At 40.4% G+C, this 18,640-nt stretch overlaps 1 protein-coding gene across 6 annotated transcripts in view; it reads left to right on the forward strand.

Moving 5' to 3' along the window:
• Positions 1-18,640, forward strand: part of LOC309391036 (mas-related G-protein coupled receptor member H-like) — a gene marked incomplete at its 3' end in the record, with an annotated part of 86,136 nt that overhangs the window by 55,919 nt on the left and 11,577 nt on the right. Inside the window, exons 1-3 of one of the 6 annotated variants that reach the window (XM_081951073.1) lie at positions 7,171-7,466; positions 7,784-7,881; positions 9,542-11,168. In XM_081951073.1, coding sequence (XP_081807199.1) covers positions 9,614-10,519 — 906 coding nt within the window. In that variant the 5' untranslated portion in view covers positions 7,171-7,466; positions 7,784-7,881; positions 9,542-9,613. Of the gene's footprint in view, positions 1-7,170; positions 7,467-7,783; positions 7,882-9,541; positions 11,169-18,640 lie in introns of those variants that run through there. The other 5 variants (XM_081951074.1, XM_081951070.1, XM_081951076.1 and 2 more) reach the window with 5 other exon arrangements.

Consider the following 18,640-nt stretch of genomic DNA (forward strand, 5'->3'; position numbering starts at 1 on the left):
CGACGGTATTTTCTCTACAACTTGCATTGCTTTGGTCATCATCCATCATTCTGGACCTCAACAACATGACAGGTTAACATTTTTTAACCAACATTGAAGACCTTGGACTAATAGATTCAGGAGGTAAGAAGTTTGGAAGAACTAATCTAATTTAGGCATAAGCAAATGCATTAATATTCATCCACTTCAGTAGTAATTTCTCCATCTGATGTTTCATATCAAAATCTTTCTTGTGATATTTATATATTGATAGGCACCCACATTGCAACTGATTTCATGTGGACTAACTTCCCAATGTAAAGCTATCTCTCTAAACAAAACAGGATAAATATCTCAGGAGAATTAAACAGCAGAAACTTCACAACGTTAATGGTCCTAGTGAAAAGATAAGAAATACTCCAAATTTTCTCTTTTTAGATTCCCCAAAACTTATTTCTCAGCTAGTTTGCCACTTTATTTCCTTCATAAAGTTCTCCCTTTGTAATTGTGTGTGGAGATTCCCACAAAATTCCCAGATTTTGTAAGTTGTATTGTATTCCCAGTCGCCTTCATTAGTTGGTGTATAGGTCTCCCATTAAATGGAATTGTTTATAGTCAAGGCACTCTTGATCTATTGTTGTTATTAAGACATGACACATTTTGAGGAATTCTGAATTCACTCGTCTTTCTTTACTTCTAATAGGGACCTCAATTCTAAAAGAAGAGATTATGGAGCCTTATGAAAGTCCCTTGAGGAATCTCAGCCTGGAAAATAGGAATGCCACAAAAGAGCATAATATTACCATTGAGAACCAAACCAAGTATATCGTATTGCCAGTCTTGTTCATCGTTTGCTCTATAGGACTCCCATTGAATGGAATTGTCATCTGGCTACTCGGCTTCCAGATGAAAAGAAACCCTTTCACTGTGCTGATTCTGAATTTAGCTCTCTCTGATTCGGGGGTTCTCATATTTATGCCAATACTTTCCCTTCGATATTTTAAAGTATTGCCACTATCAATATTTTCCCGCTTTGTCTTAATTAGCCTCTCAGATATCTTGTATATTAATAGTCTATTTCTTCTGACAACTATCAGCATCGATCGGTGTGTGTCTGTCTTTTTCCCAATTTGGCATCATTGTTCCCGGCCAAAGTATTTGTCCCCTGCTATATGTTCCCTCTTCTGGGTCCTCTCTTTCCTATTGGGTGGAATTCAGAATATTATGGAATATGTATTTCCGAAGGACGCCATCCCGAGCCTCCATTTTGTTGTGACTGCTATGCTTTGCTTTCCACTGATGACCGCCTCTACGGTGATCCTGCTCATCAAAATGTGTATGAAACCTGAACAGATCAAACGGGGAAGACTGTTAGTGATGATCTTAATTACTCTTCTCTGTTTCTTTATTCTCACTTTTCCATTGTATGTCTACATAGTTACTGCTCATTTTCTTGGCCTGGGTTATATCTGGGACAGTTTTCAATTAACTATATATTTTTATGTGAGCGCTTGCCTGAACAGCAGCGTTAACCCAGTGATTTATTTCCTGGTTGGGAGAACAAAACTAGCTCAGAGCGGGGAGAACATCAAGGTCGTTTTTCAAAGAGTCTTCAAGGAAGATGAAAGCAGAGAGACATCTACAAACAGAGTTTCAAACTCATTGTAAAAGCATATTTTAGCTTGTCATTAATGGTGGATATATCTTGTGAGTAGAAAAATGTTGAATAAACATCAAAGATGGTCCTAGACAAAGTGGCCAACATCTTCTTAAAAACATCCAGTGTTGGAGCCTTCACAACTTCTGGAGGCAAGTTGTTCCACTGATTAATTGTTCTCACTCCCAGGAAATTTCTCCTTAGTTCTAGGTTGCTTCTCTCCTTGATTAGTTTCCACCCATTGCTTCTTGTTCTACCCTCAAGTTCTTTGGAGAGTAGTGATAATGGTAGATATATCTTGTGAGTTTTTCTTGCTACATATATAAAATGCAAATAAAGTGCTTTCAAACCTCCACAAAAAGTGTCACGAGAGCTCATCCTGAAGATTAAGTAAAAATGTGATAATTCTTTTTCCTTCAACTTTCTGTCATTCATAGAGTTCTTTAGTTCTTTGGAATGATGTATTTTAGCTAGCTTTCTACAAGCAAAGGCACTGTAGAAGTTGCCAGGGGGTGGCACATTCCAGATAGATAAGGGGTGTGTGGGGAAGCTGGGGAGGGCTGGGGAATGTATGTGGCATAGAACGGTGCAGGAGCATTGCATGCTTCTGTGAGGTATGATTATGGTGGATATGTTGTGGTCTCCAAATGACTGGCATGTTGGGAGCAATTGTGGAGTGGTGATGGTTGGGTGCATGGGTGTTAGAATCTTAGCTCAGCAAGGTACAAATTTTCCTGACAGCTTCCTATCTGACTTTCTGGGTCAGATGGGAAGATGGTATGGAAGGTTGCAATTGGCAATCACTTCATAAGGGAGAGCATCTCATGAAGCACCCAGATTGCAACCATGGGAACCAGGGGGCAGTTGAACCAACAAGGATTGGGAGTTGTAGGTTGTGTTGTGGACGCCCAGTGGCCAGTGGAGCTGGTGGCAGACTCAGACAGTGAGTACGTAGGGGAAGAACATGGGCCAGTCCTGGAGTCTGGGGAAGGCTCTGATGAGGGCTCTGTGTCAGAGGCAGAGATAGGGCCAGGGCCGTCCGACAGTTATCAGCTGCCTTCGGAGTCAGATATAAGTGGGGCAAGAAGAACAGCTGGAGCCTGTTCCCAGTGTGCTCATGCGCAGAGCTGCCAGAAGAAGGGAACAGTTACGGAACAAGGGCCGACTCGGACGTTAAAACCACAGGTGGACAGTGAACGGCCCCTCCCATAGGGAATAAAGAGGAGCGAAAGGGGAGGGGAGTTTGCAGGAGACAATTAGTTCAATTCTTTAGGGTGAAGATCTGTTCCTGATTTCTTGCCAAGTAATTGCTGCTACAGCTTGGCATTTGGAAGATATCATCCCGTCAACTCTCCAAGCCTGATAAAGATCTGTAGTTGTGAAATCTTATGAAAGACTGTTGGCCTGGACTTTACTGGAGAGGAATTCCCTTTAACCTAAATAAAAGAGGTTTTATCGGGACGAGGAGTTTGCTTCATGATCCTGGGAGGCCAAGGCCAGAACAGATTGAGGATTACCTGAATTAGCAGACTGATGGAGAAACCTGCGAACCAATCAGGTCACCGCTTATGGAATCACCTCTCTCGGGATTCGTTCCAGGGTCAGTTCTGTAACCGCTGGAAACAACAGTATGCCCACTCTGCAGCAGAAGAGACCAAATATATTTCATCTTCACCAGTGGTGGGTTTCAAAAATTTTTAGAACCTCTTCTGTAGTTGGGGCCTGCTTTGTGGGAGTGTCTTGCCAGCCATGTGACCAGGTGGGAGTGGCCAAGTTGTAAAATGTGCTGAAACTCACTTAACAACGCTCTTGCTTAGCAACCAAAATGTTGGCTTAGAAACTCTGACATTTGAAGCGTGCAAGTCTTAAAGCTGTCAAGTTACAAGACCCTTGCACCCTTAACCCTTTAGAAAAAAAACCCAGGGGTGTTCAAACTTGACAGCTTTAAGATTTGTGGACTTCAACTCCAATAATTCCTCCTCTTGCTCTTCATCTTGATGATGTGCGGACGGGTGGTGGGGGGAGCTGGAACCGGTTCTAAACGGCACGGTAGATTTGTGGAACCTCTTCTATAGAAGAGATTAGAACTGGAAGGAACCCACCCCTGATCTTCACCCAAAAAATTAAGTTTAGGCAATTGGTTTAATACTGTGGCTACTTCTCAGTTCTGTTTACACCCAGCACATTTCCAGTAAGACTCTGAATCCAGATCAGAGCAAGCTCATGCCCTTCTCAGTCCAGCTAATAGTAAATATAGGGGAAGGGAAACCTCTTATGGAGGAAAAAAAAAGGGAAGAAAAAGTAGACAAAATTAGAGAAAGGAAAGGTCCTTGAAGCTCTCTATACTTGGTTGTTTTCATTATCCCACCGACTTAACATCGGTATTGTTGCATAAGAATCTCTACAAATATAGAGATGAATGATGGTTGCACAATAGCAATTCTTTTAGTGCTTCATTCAGATTTTTGGATGCTGTTGGTAGAAAGTACTGCAATTGATTCATAAAAACTGTCCACTTGAAGAGATAAAATGTGGACTTTTCCCCTTTCTACCAACGGGAAGAAATCTGCATGATCAAATCAGAGAATAACAGGTGGGAGCGCTGGAGAGAAAGAATAATTCAACCTAAAAGAGGATGGCCAGTTTAAACCATTCTTCCATAGAATCGAAGGAAGACATTTGTAGCTTCTTGTCTCTTGCCGATCCATGCACATCACTCATTCTGCATGAATTTAAGAACTATGTCAATTTTAAATAGGACTTATTTTATACTGTGGAGATGAGCGATAGGACATTTTGATGAGAAATTCGGCAGCAGGGTTTGTGTGTGCGCGCCTGTGTGCAGCAATAGCAATAGCACTTAGACTTATATAACACTTCATAGTGCTTTTACAGCCCTCTCTAAGCAATTTACTGAATCAGCCTCTTGCCCTCAACAATCTGAGTCCTCATTTTACCCACCTCGGAAGGATGAGTCAACCTTGAGCCTGGTGAGATTCAAACCGCCAAACTGCTTGCAGCTGGTAATCAACAGAAGTAGCCTACAGTAATGCACTCTAACAACTGCACCACCATGCTCAGTTATATATGTAGTTATACCAGAGGTGGGTTCCTGCCAGTTCTAACCTCTTCTATAGAAGAGGTTCCACAAATCTACCATGCCGTTTAGAACCGATTCCAGCTCCCTCCCCCCACCCATCCGCACCACACTTGCCCTGCCCACCGCTCGCTGATTGGTTGGCTCACCAATCACCCCGCCTGCCTCTAAGAGTCTTATCTAAACCTTAAAGTCTTAAAGCTGTCAAGTTTGAACATCCCTGGGGTTTTTTTTCTAAAGGGTTAGGGGTGCAAGGGTCTTGCAATTTGACAGCTTTAAGACTTGCACACTTCAATGCCAGGGTTCCTGAGCCAACATTTTGGTTGCTAAGCAAGAGTGTTGTTAAGTGAGTTTCACCACATTTTGCAAGTTGGCCATGCCCACCCAGTCACATGACAGCCAAGCCACTCCCACCCAGTCTCATGGCCAGCAAGCCATTCCCACAAAGCAGGCCACACCTACAGAAGAGGTTCTAAATTTTTTTTGAAACCCACTACTGAGTTATAAATGTACTGTATATATACACACACATACACATACATACATACATACATACATACATACATGCATGCATGCATGCATGCATACATACATACATACATACATATCTGGTACACACATACACACACACAGACACACTTTTCATGCTAACTTCCTGGATTTCTGGTATATTTCCACCATTTCACTGACTGCCTAGTGATTATCTAGTAATCGTGATTTTCTTAAGAAGCCAATGACCACATCTTGCACCACAGAGCGCAACATCCTGATTTGGCAAAGCACAGAGTACGTTTGCATGTTTCAAACTTTCTTTTTCACGCCAGAAGCAAAAGCTTTTCATGTTTTCTGCAGGAGATCGATCCTCACCTGCTATGCTGGCACAGACAGAACCCCGTGCTTTATATAAAAACTCCCCTGAAGATTTCTGTTCAGCCTCTATTTCCAAATAGAGTGTATCTTGTGTATCAAATTCTAGAGGCAATTCTTGTTAGGTATAATACCAGAAAGTTATGACAAAGGGACTGTATCAGAGGTGAAATTCAACCAGTTCTGACAGGTTCTGGAGAACCGGTAGCGGAAATTTTGAGTAATTTGGAGAACTGGCAAATACCATATATGGCTGGCTCTGGAGTGGGGAGGGAATGGGGATTTTGCAGTATCCTTCCACTGGAGTGGGGAGGGAATGGGGATTTTGCAGTATCCTTCCCCTGCCACTGTCAGCAAGCCACACCCACAGAACCAGCAGTAAAAAACATTAAGTTTCACTACTGGACTGTATATTTAATGTTACATGGATTGACAGCAGCAGAAATTGTATTTGCACAATATTGGAAAAATGAGAACACTCCACTGGATGAAAATATAATCTGGAAAATATTGGATTGACATTGAAAATAAAAGATAAAGAAGATACAGAATATTATTTAACATGGAATAGGTTTTATCAATGGTTAGAGATAAGAGGTAGAAATTTGATGAAGAAGGAATATTGTTATGTTTAGGTAAAATATGAATGTTGTTTATAATTGCAAGTATGCTAATAAAGTTAACAGGAACATAAACAAGCGAATATAATTATAAATATGTTTAGAAATATTTTGTTGTATTATTATTATTATTACTATCAGTATATGTATTATTTTTTCTTTTTCTTTTTGTAAAATGGTATGTCCGGGCAATACACTGTATTCAAAATACTTATATAGAAATTAAAAAAAACCTCTTGAAATTAAAAAAAAATAGAGGCAGTCCTTTGAACATTGTGACACATGATGAGTGAGCAGACTTTCCTTCTGTTGATGAACTCTCTGAACATCTTCTAAATAAGACTTAGTTATATTTTCTCTGCAAGTTCTGTCAACCCCAATCACTTTAGCCTTCAATACTGTGACACAATAATCTTTCATTCCCCAACTTTTAAGATTTCGGGCAATCGCTTTCAGACACGACAGCATTTTGGAAGGTTGAATCTAACCCCGAGATATGAAAATACAATAATAGACTTTTTTTAAAGTAGCTGTATATTTCTGTATCTGATACTTTATTATTAAAATCTTCCATACTTCCATCAAAGGTTGGAACCCAAGAAAAGTCAATTGAGACTAATCAAATTATAAAGAGATCTTCGTAGTCTGATGAGTCTCAATAGACTTTTCTTGGGTTCCAAACTCTAGCATGAAGATAAGAGATTTAGGAGCAGATATTGATGATAAAACTTCTCAGAGGAAACCAATCCTGTTGAAGTAAAATTTCCTTTTCATAACAGCTCCGTAGGTTGTGGGCAGACTCCTCCTCCTTCCGCTGGTGATTTCCCTGCAAAAACAGGAAACAAATCTTCGTGGAACTTCATGCTCACAAGACACAAAATATATCTAGTTGCATCACACTTTTTAGCTAGATCTGCTTTTCTGTTCCAGAATAGAAAGCAGATCTTCAAAAGAACTGCTTACAATCTCCTGCTACACCGGTGTTTAATCCTGTGAATTGTTCTAGAGCACATCTGACAGGTTCTCTTTGACGTGTGTTAAATTTTGGACATCATAAACAAAATCTATTATGTTTGGAAATTGCTGTTCTTCGTCTATCAAGCTACAATTCACCTAAAGAGGTTAATTGTAAACCCATCATGTTTTCTCTACAACTTGACCATCATCATCAATCCTTCCAGAAATCAATTACACAACATAGTAATCTCTCCAAATCTGATGACTTTCTACCAATTGTTTCAGAAAGGTAAGATGTTTAGTTGCTCTTAGACTTAAGCAAATGCAATAATATTCATCTATTTTTCCAGTAATTTCTGCACCTGATTTTTTGTATCAAAATGGTGGTTTTTTTTTTTTTTGACATTTATATGTTGATAGTTATAGATATTCAACTGTCCTTGTGGGCATTAATTTTCTGATGTATTGTTAACCATAAAAATAGAACTTTACAAATGTCTCACAAACAATTAAAGGATCTGAAACCCACAATTTTATTGGTCCTGATGTAAAGATAAGAGGCTCACCCATTTTTCAACTAATCTGCCACTTATTTCCAGGATGAAGTTCTCCCTCTGTGACTGTGTCTGAAGATTCTCACTCCGTCTTGGGGATTTTTCATGATTTGCTGCCATCCAGGGCTGCAGAAGCTGACATGAAAATTTGTAAATTTAAATTTAAGCTTACTTAAATTTATACTTTGCACTGTTTCTGGTTTGGAATTGGGTACCTCTAATAATCAAACTTCAATTGATTTGAGAACTTATTTCTCTCCCTCTCTCCCTCCACCCTCTCTCTTTCAGCTTATTGTGATACCACAACACAGCTATCACTTTTCTATAACTCAGCAAGTATGCAAGCTCTCCTTCTTCTTAGAGCTTTGTCCCATACACACACACTCAAAGCACCATGGCACAACACCTTCCGTAGTTACAATTTGTCAGCCCTGCTTTCTTAGTTGTTCTTGTCTTCTGGCAGCTCTGCGCATGCGCACACTGGGAACAGGCACCAGTTTTTTCCTCTGCCTCACTGCTGTCTAGCTCCCTCTCTGCCTCCAACCCAGAGCCCTCATCTGGGCTTTACTCAGCCCCCAGGACTGGCCCATGTTCCTCCCCAACCTCCTCACTGTCCGACTCTGCTGCCAGCTCTGCTGGCCACCGGTGGGCCACCACACAAGATGCCTATCACCTGTGAGCATTCTTTTTGCTTCCTAATGGCATTGGACATTCTATTTTATTTATTTGCCTATACCAATTTTTTAGCTATTGTTATTACTATGATAGGTTGCATAATCAGCTGGCTGTTTGGAATGTATTTTGCATAATGTTAGCAAAGTTCTAAAACTTGGCTCAGTCAGTCAACATTAAAGATGAAGGTGAATTATTGATTATTCTTGATTATTAGGGGGAAAATGATATGATGCAGGATATAGTCAAATAAAGGAGGGATAATGATAATAACGTATGTATGTATGTATGTATGTATGTATGTATGTATGTATGTATGTATGTATGTATATGTACAACACAAGGAAATGGGATGTAAATTGTAAACAATGATTTGAAAAGAAGGATTAGAAAACTTTGTTATTAAATATTATGGATGTTTAGCTAGAATAGGACATAAGGATTCAGTGTTCTTGGAGGATTTTAGAAATAGTAAATGAAATGCCAGTATGTGGTTATGTATTAAATCTTGGTATATTTTATAATGAAGGACGTTTAAACAATTATAGTCAAATGAAAATGGAGGTATGATGATGGAAATATGTATAAATATCTGAGTTAAAATACTTGAGTTAATATGAATTATGCTTGATGACTGTGGAAGAGATGCACGAAAGTCCTTTGTAACCAACTGATACACTTCCTACAGTATGTAAAGAAGGAAGATTTTATGTGTTGTGTTTGTTTTGAAAATTGAAATTAAAACTTTATAAAAAAAGATGAAGGTGAACATAACTGTCTTCTGGTACTTGAGGGACTGTCACAAGGAAGAGGGGATTGACTCATTCTCTGCAGCACAAAAGAGCAGGGCAAGATGTAGTGGATAGACACTTCTTAAAGAGAGATACAACTTAAACATAAGGAGAAATTTTCTGACAGTGAGACAGACAATTAATGGAACAGCTTGCCTTCTGGGATTGTGCATTCTCCATCACTGGAGCTTTTCAAAAATAGACAGGACAACTGTTTGACTGGGATAGTATAAGATTCCTGCCTTGAGCTGGAATTGGATTAGAAAACCAATGAGGTCACTCCCATCCCTATGATCCTATGATTGAGGAATTATTGAATCCACTTCTCTCTTTTTTTTCTTTAACAGGAACTTCCATTCCAAAAGAAGAGATTTTGGAGCATTACAAAAGTCCCTTAATTGTATCTCCGCCTGGCAAACATGAACGCTACAAGAGAACATTCTGACAATAGTAGTACCGATTATTTCAATCAATACAAAATTATCATATCTCCAATCACGTTAATCATCTGCTGTATTGGAGTCTCATTGAATGGAATTGTCATCTGGCTACTCGGCTTTCAGATTAAGAGAAACCCTTTCACCGTGCTGATTCTGAATTTAGCTATTTCTGACTTTGGGTTTCTCATATTTGCGGCTATCTGTTCAATTAGTATTTTTACAGCTGTCCAAGCCTTTCAAAGTTGGGTGATATTTTATTTGTTCGACGTCATGTACATCAACTGTCTGTTTCTTCTGACAGCAATCAGCATTGACCGGTGTGTTGCTGTGATCTACCCAATGTGGTATCACTGCTCCCGGCCAAAGCATATGTCTCCTGTTGTGTGTGCCCTTCTCTGGATGTTCTCTTTCCTCCTTGTTGGAATTGGGAGCAATATCAAGAATTTAATTTTTTCCTATGTTCCCTGGGACGTCGATTTGATTGTGACTGCTGTCCTTTGCCTCCCATTGATCACAACCTCTACTGGGATCCTATTCATCAAAATATGTGTCAAATCTGAACAAGTGAATCGGGGAAATCTTTTAGTGATGATCTTAATTACTCTTCTCTGTTTCCTTATTCTTACCCTTCCATTATATATTTATTTGGTCACTGCCCCGTTTCTTGGCATCGATAATTCCTGGTTCAGTTTTCAAAACTTTTTATATTTTAAACTCTGTGCTTCCCTAAACAGCAGTGTTAACCCAGTGATCTATTTTTTGGTTGGGAGAAAGAAACAAGCTCAGTCCAAGGAAAGCATGAAGGCCATTTTTCAAAGAATCTTCAAAGAAGAGTTAGTTTCTGAACCAGATAGAAGTTTACAAGCACAGTTTCAAGTTGATTGATTCCTGTGGTTTTCACCTGATTAAAAGTGAAAGTTCCCCCTTTCTCACAAATCATCCATCACATTGACCAATAGAGGTGTTGTATGGTTTCTTGGTTACTTTCTCTTCTTCCCTCTCCTTCCAGCTACCTGTTGAAACATCCTTGGTTCTCACAGGAAAACATTTTGTTTTGGCTAAAAAAACCCAGCTATCTATTTTCTTCCCCCTTCCCACCCAGTGGCAACCCTGAAGCTGTAAAGATGCCCTTAGCCAGATTCACTTCAGGGTTTGACATGAGTGTTGTATGTTATGATTTATGATGGATGTATTTTATGATGATTATGACCATGGTTTATCACATGTTGCTTGTATGTATCCTGAGAGCTTTTACATCAGAGACAATTTCCTTGTGTGTCCAATCACACTTGGGCAATAATTTTTTTTATTGTTATCTATTAGGTAACGGGAATTCATCTTGAAGATTGGGGGAATATGTGGGAAGCAGTTTTCCCCCTCTACGGCTATTATGAATATACCCATAATCAAAATGACAGTACCGTAACTGAAACTGTTTTGCAATTGAGATCCATGATATAAAGTTATATCTTAGGGATAGTGCTGAGAATTGGATCCTGCTTTCACAAGCAAATGGTATGTAGACTGTGTGGAGAGTAAGTGGAAGTAACAGGATTCCTTTTTCAGTAGACATCAATGAGATTAAACATTACTGCTGTACTCTTGTATCTGGTGTTCAGTCTCTTTCAACATATTGATTCTGGCTCCTGAGTACACTAAGAGCATAGACTTCCACCTGTCAAGGTTCCAAATAATGAGCCTAACCGAAGCAAGCACATTTGAAACCTTCAGAAGTCTGAATGCGACACTTGTGGCACAAGAGTAAGGTTCTACGTTTAGGCAAGAAAAACAAAATGCACAGGTACAGTATAGGTGGTACCTTGCTCAACAGTAGTAACTGTGAGAGGGATCTTGGAGTCCTAGTGGACAACCATTTAAATATGAGCCAGCCGTATGCAGCAGCTGCCAAAAAAGCCAACACAGTTCTAGGCTGCATCAACAGAGGGATAGAATCAAGATCACGTGAAGTGTTAATGCCACTTTATAATGCTTTGGTAAGGCCACACTTGAAACAATGCATTCAGTTCTGGTTGCCACGATGTAAAAAAGATGTGGAGACTCTAGAAAGAGTGCAGAGAAGAGCAACAAAGATGATTTGGGGACTGCAGGCTAAAACATATGAAGAACAGTTGCAGGAACTGGGGATGTCTAGCTTAAGAGAAAGAAGGACATGATAGCAGTGTTCCAATATCTCAGAGGTTGCCACAAAGAAGAGGGAGTCAAACTATTTTCCAAGGCACCTGAGGGTAGAACAAGAAGCAATGGGTGGAAACTAATCAAGGAAAGAAGCAACTTAGAACTGAGGAGAAACTTCCTGACAGTTAGAACAATTAATCAGTGGAACAGCTTGCCTCCAGAAGTTGTGAATGCCCCAACACTGGAAGTCTTTAAGAAGATGTTGGATAGCCATCTGTCTGAAACGGTATAGGGTTTCCTGCCTAGGCAGGGGGTTGGACTAGAAGACCTCCAATGTCCCTTCCAACTCTACCATTGTATTATTATAACTTTATTGGGTACATCATTTCGGCACTGATGAAGGCAAAACCAGCTCTACCTAATTCCAACCAAACTCACATAGTTACAGTATGGATTTCCCCCACTCCCTATTAGTGCAGTTCATATTGTCCAATTGAGTGTTCTTGTTTTGATATGAGAAAGAGTCTCTGGAATTAGCAAACACCTGCCAAATGTCCTTGATTCTCACAGTTCTTCTTGAAGTCTGGAGTCTGCATTCCATCTCACCCTACCCTCTCATAAATTTTTGGTGAGTTGATAATGGTTGCAAAAACATAAGCGCTCTTTGAGCTTGACCCCACCACCCTGAAGTGATGTTGTGGAGAGAACTGTCCAGGATAGCTTATTTCCACCTGGCTTGGGAAGGTCTTGGTGAGTGTGAGATCCCTTTACCTTCCTGATGTTGAACTACTGTCAAGTGAGACCTCATCAAATAAGGTCACCTCACAGATGACAAAGAACACTCCACCTATTCAGTACTAATGACTTGAGACAATCAAATATCTAACCATTGTGCTTATGGGACTACCAAAGATCTAACATTTGAAGAAGCTAAAATTGTTTCATTTGTTGTCACTGCCCTTATCACAAACTGAAATCAATATTGGTGTGTGCCCAATAATAATATATTGCAGAGGTAGGTTCCTACTGGCTTGCACCGGTTTGCTGGAACTGGTAGTGGAAATGGTGACTGGGTCTCCCAACTGGTAGGGACGGCATGCTCACCACACCCCCAAACCAGTTCCCTGCTCTCTGGGACATCTTTTTTTGATCTTTTAAAATGTTCTGTACATGCGCAGACCTAATTATAGGCAACTGCGCATGAGCACACTGGACTGGCAATAATGCTGGCAGAAGCCCACCCCTGATATACCATGTTTCTCTAAAAATATGACCTACTCAGAAAATAAGTCCTAGCCTGATTTTTACATGTGTCCCCAATATAAGCTCTACTCCAAAAATAAGCCCTAATTAAGACCCCAGCCACCCCAGGGAACACAGGTGAGGATGGGGGTGGTGGTGGAGCTGCCCTACTACTTACCTTCAAATAGTTGCAGCCAGACCTTAAACACTTTGGCTCATTTCTTCTGCAGCCAGCAAGGTGTTCCTCAAGGCCTCTGTAGCCAAGAACAGAACTTCAGATGATCAGCTGTAGAAGCCTTCAGGAAAGCCTAACTGGCCTTACCAGCTGAAGAAGTTCCTGAAGGCCTCTGACAGCAAAAATGAAGCTGGGGGGGGGGGGAATGCAGGGAAGTGAGGTGAGTCTATGGACAACACGCCCCCCCCCCCCAAATATGACCTGGTGCTTTTTTTGGTGGAAAAAAAATATAAGACAGGGTTTTATTTTCAGGGAAATGGGCACCAAGCAGAGCAGAGCAAAATAGAAATTCAACAATTTATACCATTTACAATATGTAGCTTGCCTAACCCAATGCAGGTCATCTTTGACTTACAATAATAATTGGGACCAGAATTTCCATCACTAAGCAATGCAGTCATAAAGCACGAGGACATCCCTTAGCAAAGGCGATTCTTTTAGTCCCAGTTGCTATCATTAACTGAAATCCCTGTTTAGACAAGGCAACTTTCAGCCAGGTTAGTAAGGAAGCTGGCAGGAAGTTATAAGTCCCAGTTCTGCAGGCAGGTAAGTGATTGCTGCTGAGTGGGGGAGGGAGGGAGGGAGGGAGGGAGGGAGGAGGTGCATGTGGGAAATGGAGGGAGGTGAGGAATTTTGAGAGGGTGCACGAGAGGCATTGCATACAAGAAGGTGAGGGTGAGGCATTACACCGGAGTGAGTGATATACACAGCGCAGATCAGGGAGGAACGTACAGGGATGTGGAGGCTGAAGAAGGAAGTGAGGGGGTATGTGAGAGTTGCTGTGTGGGTGGGAGTTTGTGCAAGTTGTACAAATGGCTGGTGTGGTATGCCAGTGAAGGGTGTGTGGGTGGGGGAAATTGACCACAATGGCTTTCACTCTTCCTTGCCAGCTTCCCCTCTGACTTTCGCAGAAACCAACAGGGAGGTTTGCTAATAGTGATCACATGAGTGCAGAACATTAGATTAGATTAGACTAGACTAGACTAGACTAGACTAGACTCGAATAGAATAGAATAGAATAGAATAGAATAGAATAGAATAGAACAGAATAGAACAGAATAAAATAGAATAGAATAGAATTCTTTATTGGCCAAGTGTGAGTGGATGGACACACACGGAATTTTCTTTCATGCATATGCTCTCAGTATACATAAATAAAATTAAAATAGAATACATTAATCAAGAATCATATTCTATTCTACGCTATATGACAGTGATGGCGAACCTATGGCACGCGTGCCACAGGTGGCACGCGGAGCCATTTGTCAGGGCACGTGAGGCGCTGCCCTGTTAGCTGCCAGCATGCATGCGCGCGCTGGCCAGCTGAGTTCACCATTTTTAAAAGCCATTTTTCGCCCTCCCCAGGCTCCAGAGGCTTTATATGAGCCTGGGGAGGGCGACAAGAGCCTCCCCCGCCCCCACCCGGAGGCCCTCCGGAGGCTTCAGGGACCATCCGGAGGCTTCCCTGAAGCTTTCAGAGCGCTCAAAACAACCCTCCGAGCAAACCGGAAGGCGAGCATGAAGGTCATTTTTCAGAGAGTCTTCAAGGAAGATGAAACTCTTGAAACCACATAGAAGTTTATAGATATATTAAGAGCCAAGGCGGCACAGTGGTTAGAGTGCAGTACTGCAGGCTACTTCTGCTTGACTGCTGGCTACCTGCCATTTGGCAAATTGAATTTCACCATGCTCAAGGTTGACTCAGCTTTCCATCCTTATTAGGTCAGTAAAATGATGACCCAGATTGTTAGGGGCAAGAGAATGACTCTGTAAACCACTTAGAGAGGGCTGTAAAAGTACTATGAAACGGCATATAAGTCTAAGTGCTATTGCTATAGATTTAAACGCCCTGTAAAAGCATAATTTTGTCTTGCCAGTAATGATTGACATGTTTGTTTGTTGTTTGCTACAGAAAGAAAATGCAGAGGTTCTATTTCTACTATGGTGTTTTAGGAAAAGCAAAGATCTAACGTCTGAAGAAGTTAAAATCATGGTTTTCTTCCATGTCACTACCCCATTTCCCTGAAAATAAGACTTCCATGTATAATAAGCCCAATTAAGCTTTTGAGCGCATGTTTTAAGCCCTCCCCTGAAAATAAGCCCTCCCTGAAAATATTGCAACACAGCAGCAGCCATGAGGTGACCACACTCGCCTCCTCCTGCACCTCAAAAATAATAAGACCTCCCCAGAAAATAAGACAAAGCGCTTATTTTGGAGGTCAAATGACCATGTCTTATTTTTGGGGAAACATGGTACATTTGTCACATCTATGAATTGAAATCAATAGTGGCATGTTTACATACTGTAATATAGATAAGATAACCTTTATTGTCACTTTTTTTCTGTGAACACACTGACACACATTTAAAAAAGTGAAATTCTGCTGCCTGCTCTCAAAAGAATTTTATATATCTATTTTACCAGCTGAACTGAAAGGGATGTTGAGCTTCCTCTGATCTGGATTTACTGGGAGTGTGCTAGATTTAAATGGAACTGTGACACGGTCATGTATTTCACCTGTAACATACAAACTCAACCAGTTTATCTCTTAGACTGAGAGCAAAAAATGAAATATACTTGACCTGTCCTATTGCAGAGTGGGAATGCTGTTTCCTCCAAATATTGTAGAAACATCCCTTGAAGTATGAATACAGAGGACAGGTAATTGCATAAGTGGTGCCCTAATTTGTTTGCAGTTTTCTCCATCAGACTGGAAATGCAGTCGTCGGTGATGTATAGCAATTCACTCAGCAATACTTCAAAGTTATGACTGTGCTATTGCAACCACTGTTCAGGATTCCCTCACTATCCACTCATTTTTATGTCTCAATCATAAATAAATTCCCCACAGCATTTTTACTAGCTGAACTTTGAAGGGCATGAGTTTACTCCGATCTGGATTTGGAGATTAACTGGATTATGTGCTGGGAGCAAAGTATCCACAGTATTTTACCAATAATGTAATTCCAGATTGCAAACGGATGGACTGGAAATGGATGGAAATTAATCAAGGAGAGATACAATCTAGAATTAAGGAGAAACTTCCTAACAATGAGGACAATGAACCAGTCAAACGACTTGCCTTCAGGAGTTGTGGAAGCTCCAACACTGAAGGTTTTTAAGAAGAGGCTGTCTGAAGTGGTGTAGGGTTTTCTGCTTGAGCAGCGGTTTGGACTAGAAGACCTCTAAGGCAGGATGAAATTCAGCAGGTTCTAACAGGTTCTGGAAAACCGGTAGTGAAAATTTTGAGTAGTTCAGAGAACTGGCAAATACCACCTCCGACTGGCCCCAGACAGATGGCAGTCCAGTCTCTTCTTGAAGGCTTCCAGTGATGAAGTTCCCACAACTTCTGAAGGCAACTTCGGTTTCATTTTTTATTGTCCTCATTGTCGGAACATTTCTCCTTATTTCTATGGTGAATCTCTCCTTGACCCATTTCCATCCATTGTTCCTTGTCTGGCCTTTGGGTGCCTTTGAAAATAGCTTGACCCCCTCCTCTCTGTGGTAGCCCCTCAAATATTGGAAGACTGCTATTCATGTCACCCCTAGCCATTCTTTTCTATTAAACTAGACATACCCAGTTCCTGCAACCGTTCTTCATATGTTTTAGCCTCCAGTCCCTTAATCATCTTTGTTGCTCTTCTCTGCACTCTTACCAGAGTTTCCACATCTTTTCTACATAATCTTCATAATCTGATGAGTCTCAATTGACTTTTCTTGGGTTCCAAGCTTTAGCATGAATATAAGAGATTTAGGAGCAGATGTTGATCATCCGACTAGCCCCAGAGTGGATGCGAATGGATATTTTGCAATATCCTTCTCCTGCCACACCCACCAAGCCACACCCACAGAACTGGTAGTAAAAAAAAATTCACCACTGGACTGTATATTTAATGCTACATGGATTGACAGCAGCAAAAATTGCATTTGCACAATATTGGGAAAATGAGGACACCCCAACAGATGAAAATATAATCTGGAAAATATTGGATTGCGCAGACAGGGACAGATTGGCATTGAAAATAAAAGATAAAGAAGATACAGAATATTATTTAACATGGAACAGATTTTATCAATGAAGCAAATATAATTATAAATATGTTTAGAAATATTTTGTTGTATTATTATTATTACCATCAGTATATGCGTTATTTTTTTCTTTCCTTTTTGTAAAATGGTATGTCCGGACAATACACTGTATTCAAAATACTTATATAGAAATTTAAAAAAAACCTCTTGAAATAAAAAAATAGAGGCAGTCCTTTGAACATTGTGACACATGATGAGTGAGCAGACTTTCCTTCTGTTGATGAACTCTCTGAACCTCTTCTAAATAAGACTTAGTTATATTTTCTCTGCAAGTTCCGTCAACCTCAATCACTTTAGCCTTCAATACTGTAACACAATAATCTTTCACTCCCCAACTTTTAAGATCTCGGGCAATCACTTTCAGACACAATATAATTTTAGAAGTTTGAATCTAACCCCGAGATATGAAAATACAATAATAGACTTTTTTTAAGTAGCTGTATATTTCTGTGTCTGATACTTTATTATTAAAATCTTCCATACATCCAACCAAGGTTGGAACCCATGAAAAGTCAATTGAGACTAATCAAATTTTAGAAGATATCTTACAATACAATACAATAGCAGAGTTGGAAGGGACCTTATAGATCATCTAGTGCAACCCCTTGCCCAAGTAGGAGACCCAACACCATTTCTGACAGATGGTAGTCCAGTCTCTTCTTGAAGGCTTCCAGTGATGAAGTTCCCACAAATTCTGAAGGCAACTTCGGTTTCATTTTTTATTGTCCTCATTGTCGGAACATTTCTCCATATTTCTATGGTGAATCTCTCCTTGACCCATTTCCATCCATTGTTCCTTGTCTGGCCTTTGGGTGCCTTTGAAAATAGCTTGACCCCCTCCTCTCTGTGGTAGCCCCTCAAATATTGGAAGACTGCTATTCATGTCACCCCTAGCCATTCTTTTCTATTAAACTAGACATACCCAATTCCTGCAACCGTTCTTCATATGTTTTAGCCTCCAGTCCCCTAATCACCTTTGTTGCTCTTCTCTGCACTCTTACCAGAGTCTCCACATCTTTTCTACATAATCTTCATAATCTGATGAGTCTCAATTGACTTTTCTTGGGTTCCAAGCTTTAGCATGAAGATAAAAGATTTAGGAGCAGATGTTGATCATAAAACTTCTCAGAGGAAACCAATCCTGTTGAAATAAAATTTCCTTTTCATAAGAACTACTTAGGTTGTGGGCAGACTCCTCCTCCTTCCGCTGGTGATTACTCTGCAGAAACAAAAAACAAATCTTCATAGAACTTCAGGCTCACAATCATTGGGCAAGACACAGAATATATATAGTTGAGTCACA

This window comes from Natrix helvetica (assembly GCF_964273705.1).
Source record: "Natrix helvetica genome assembly, chromosome: 4".
Lineage (NCBI taxonomy): Eukaryota > Metazoa > Chordata > Lepidosauria > Squamata > Natricidae > Natrix > Natrix helvetica.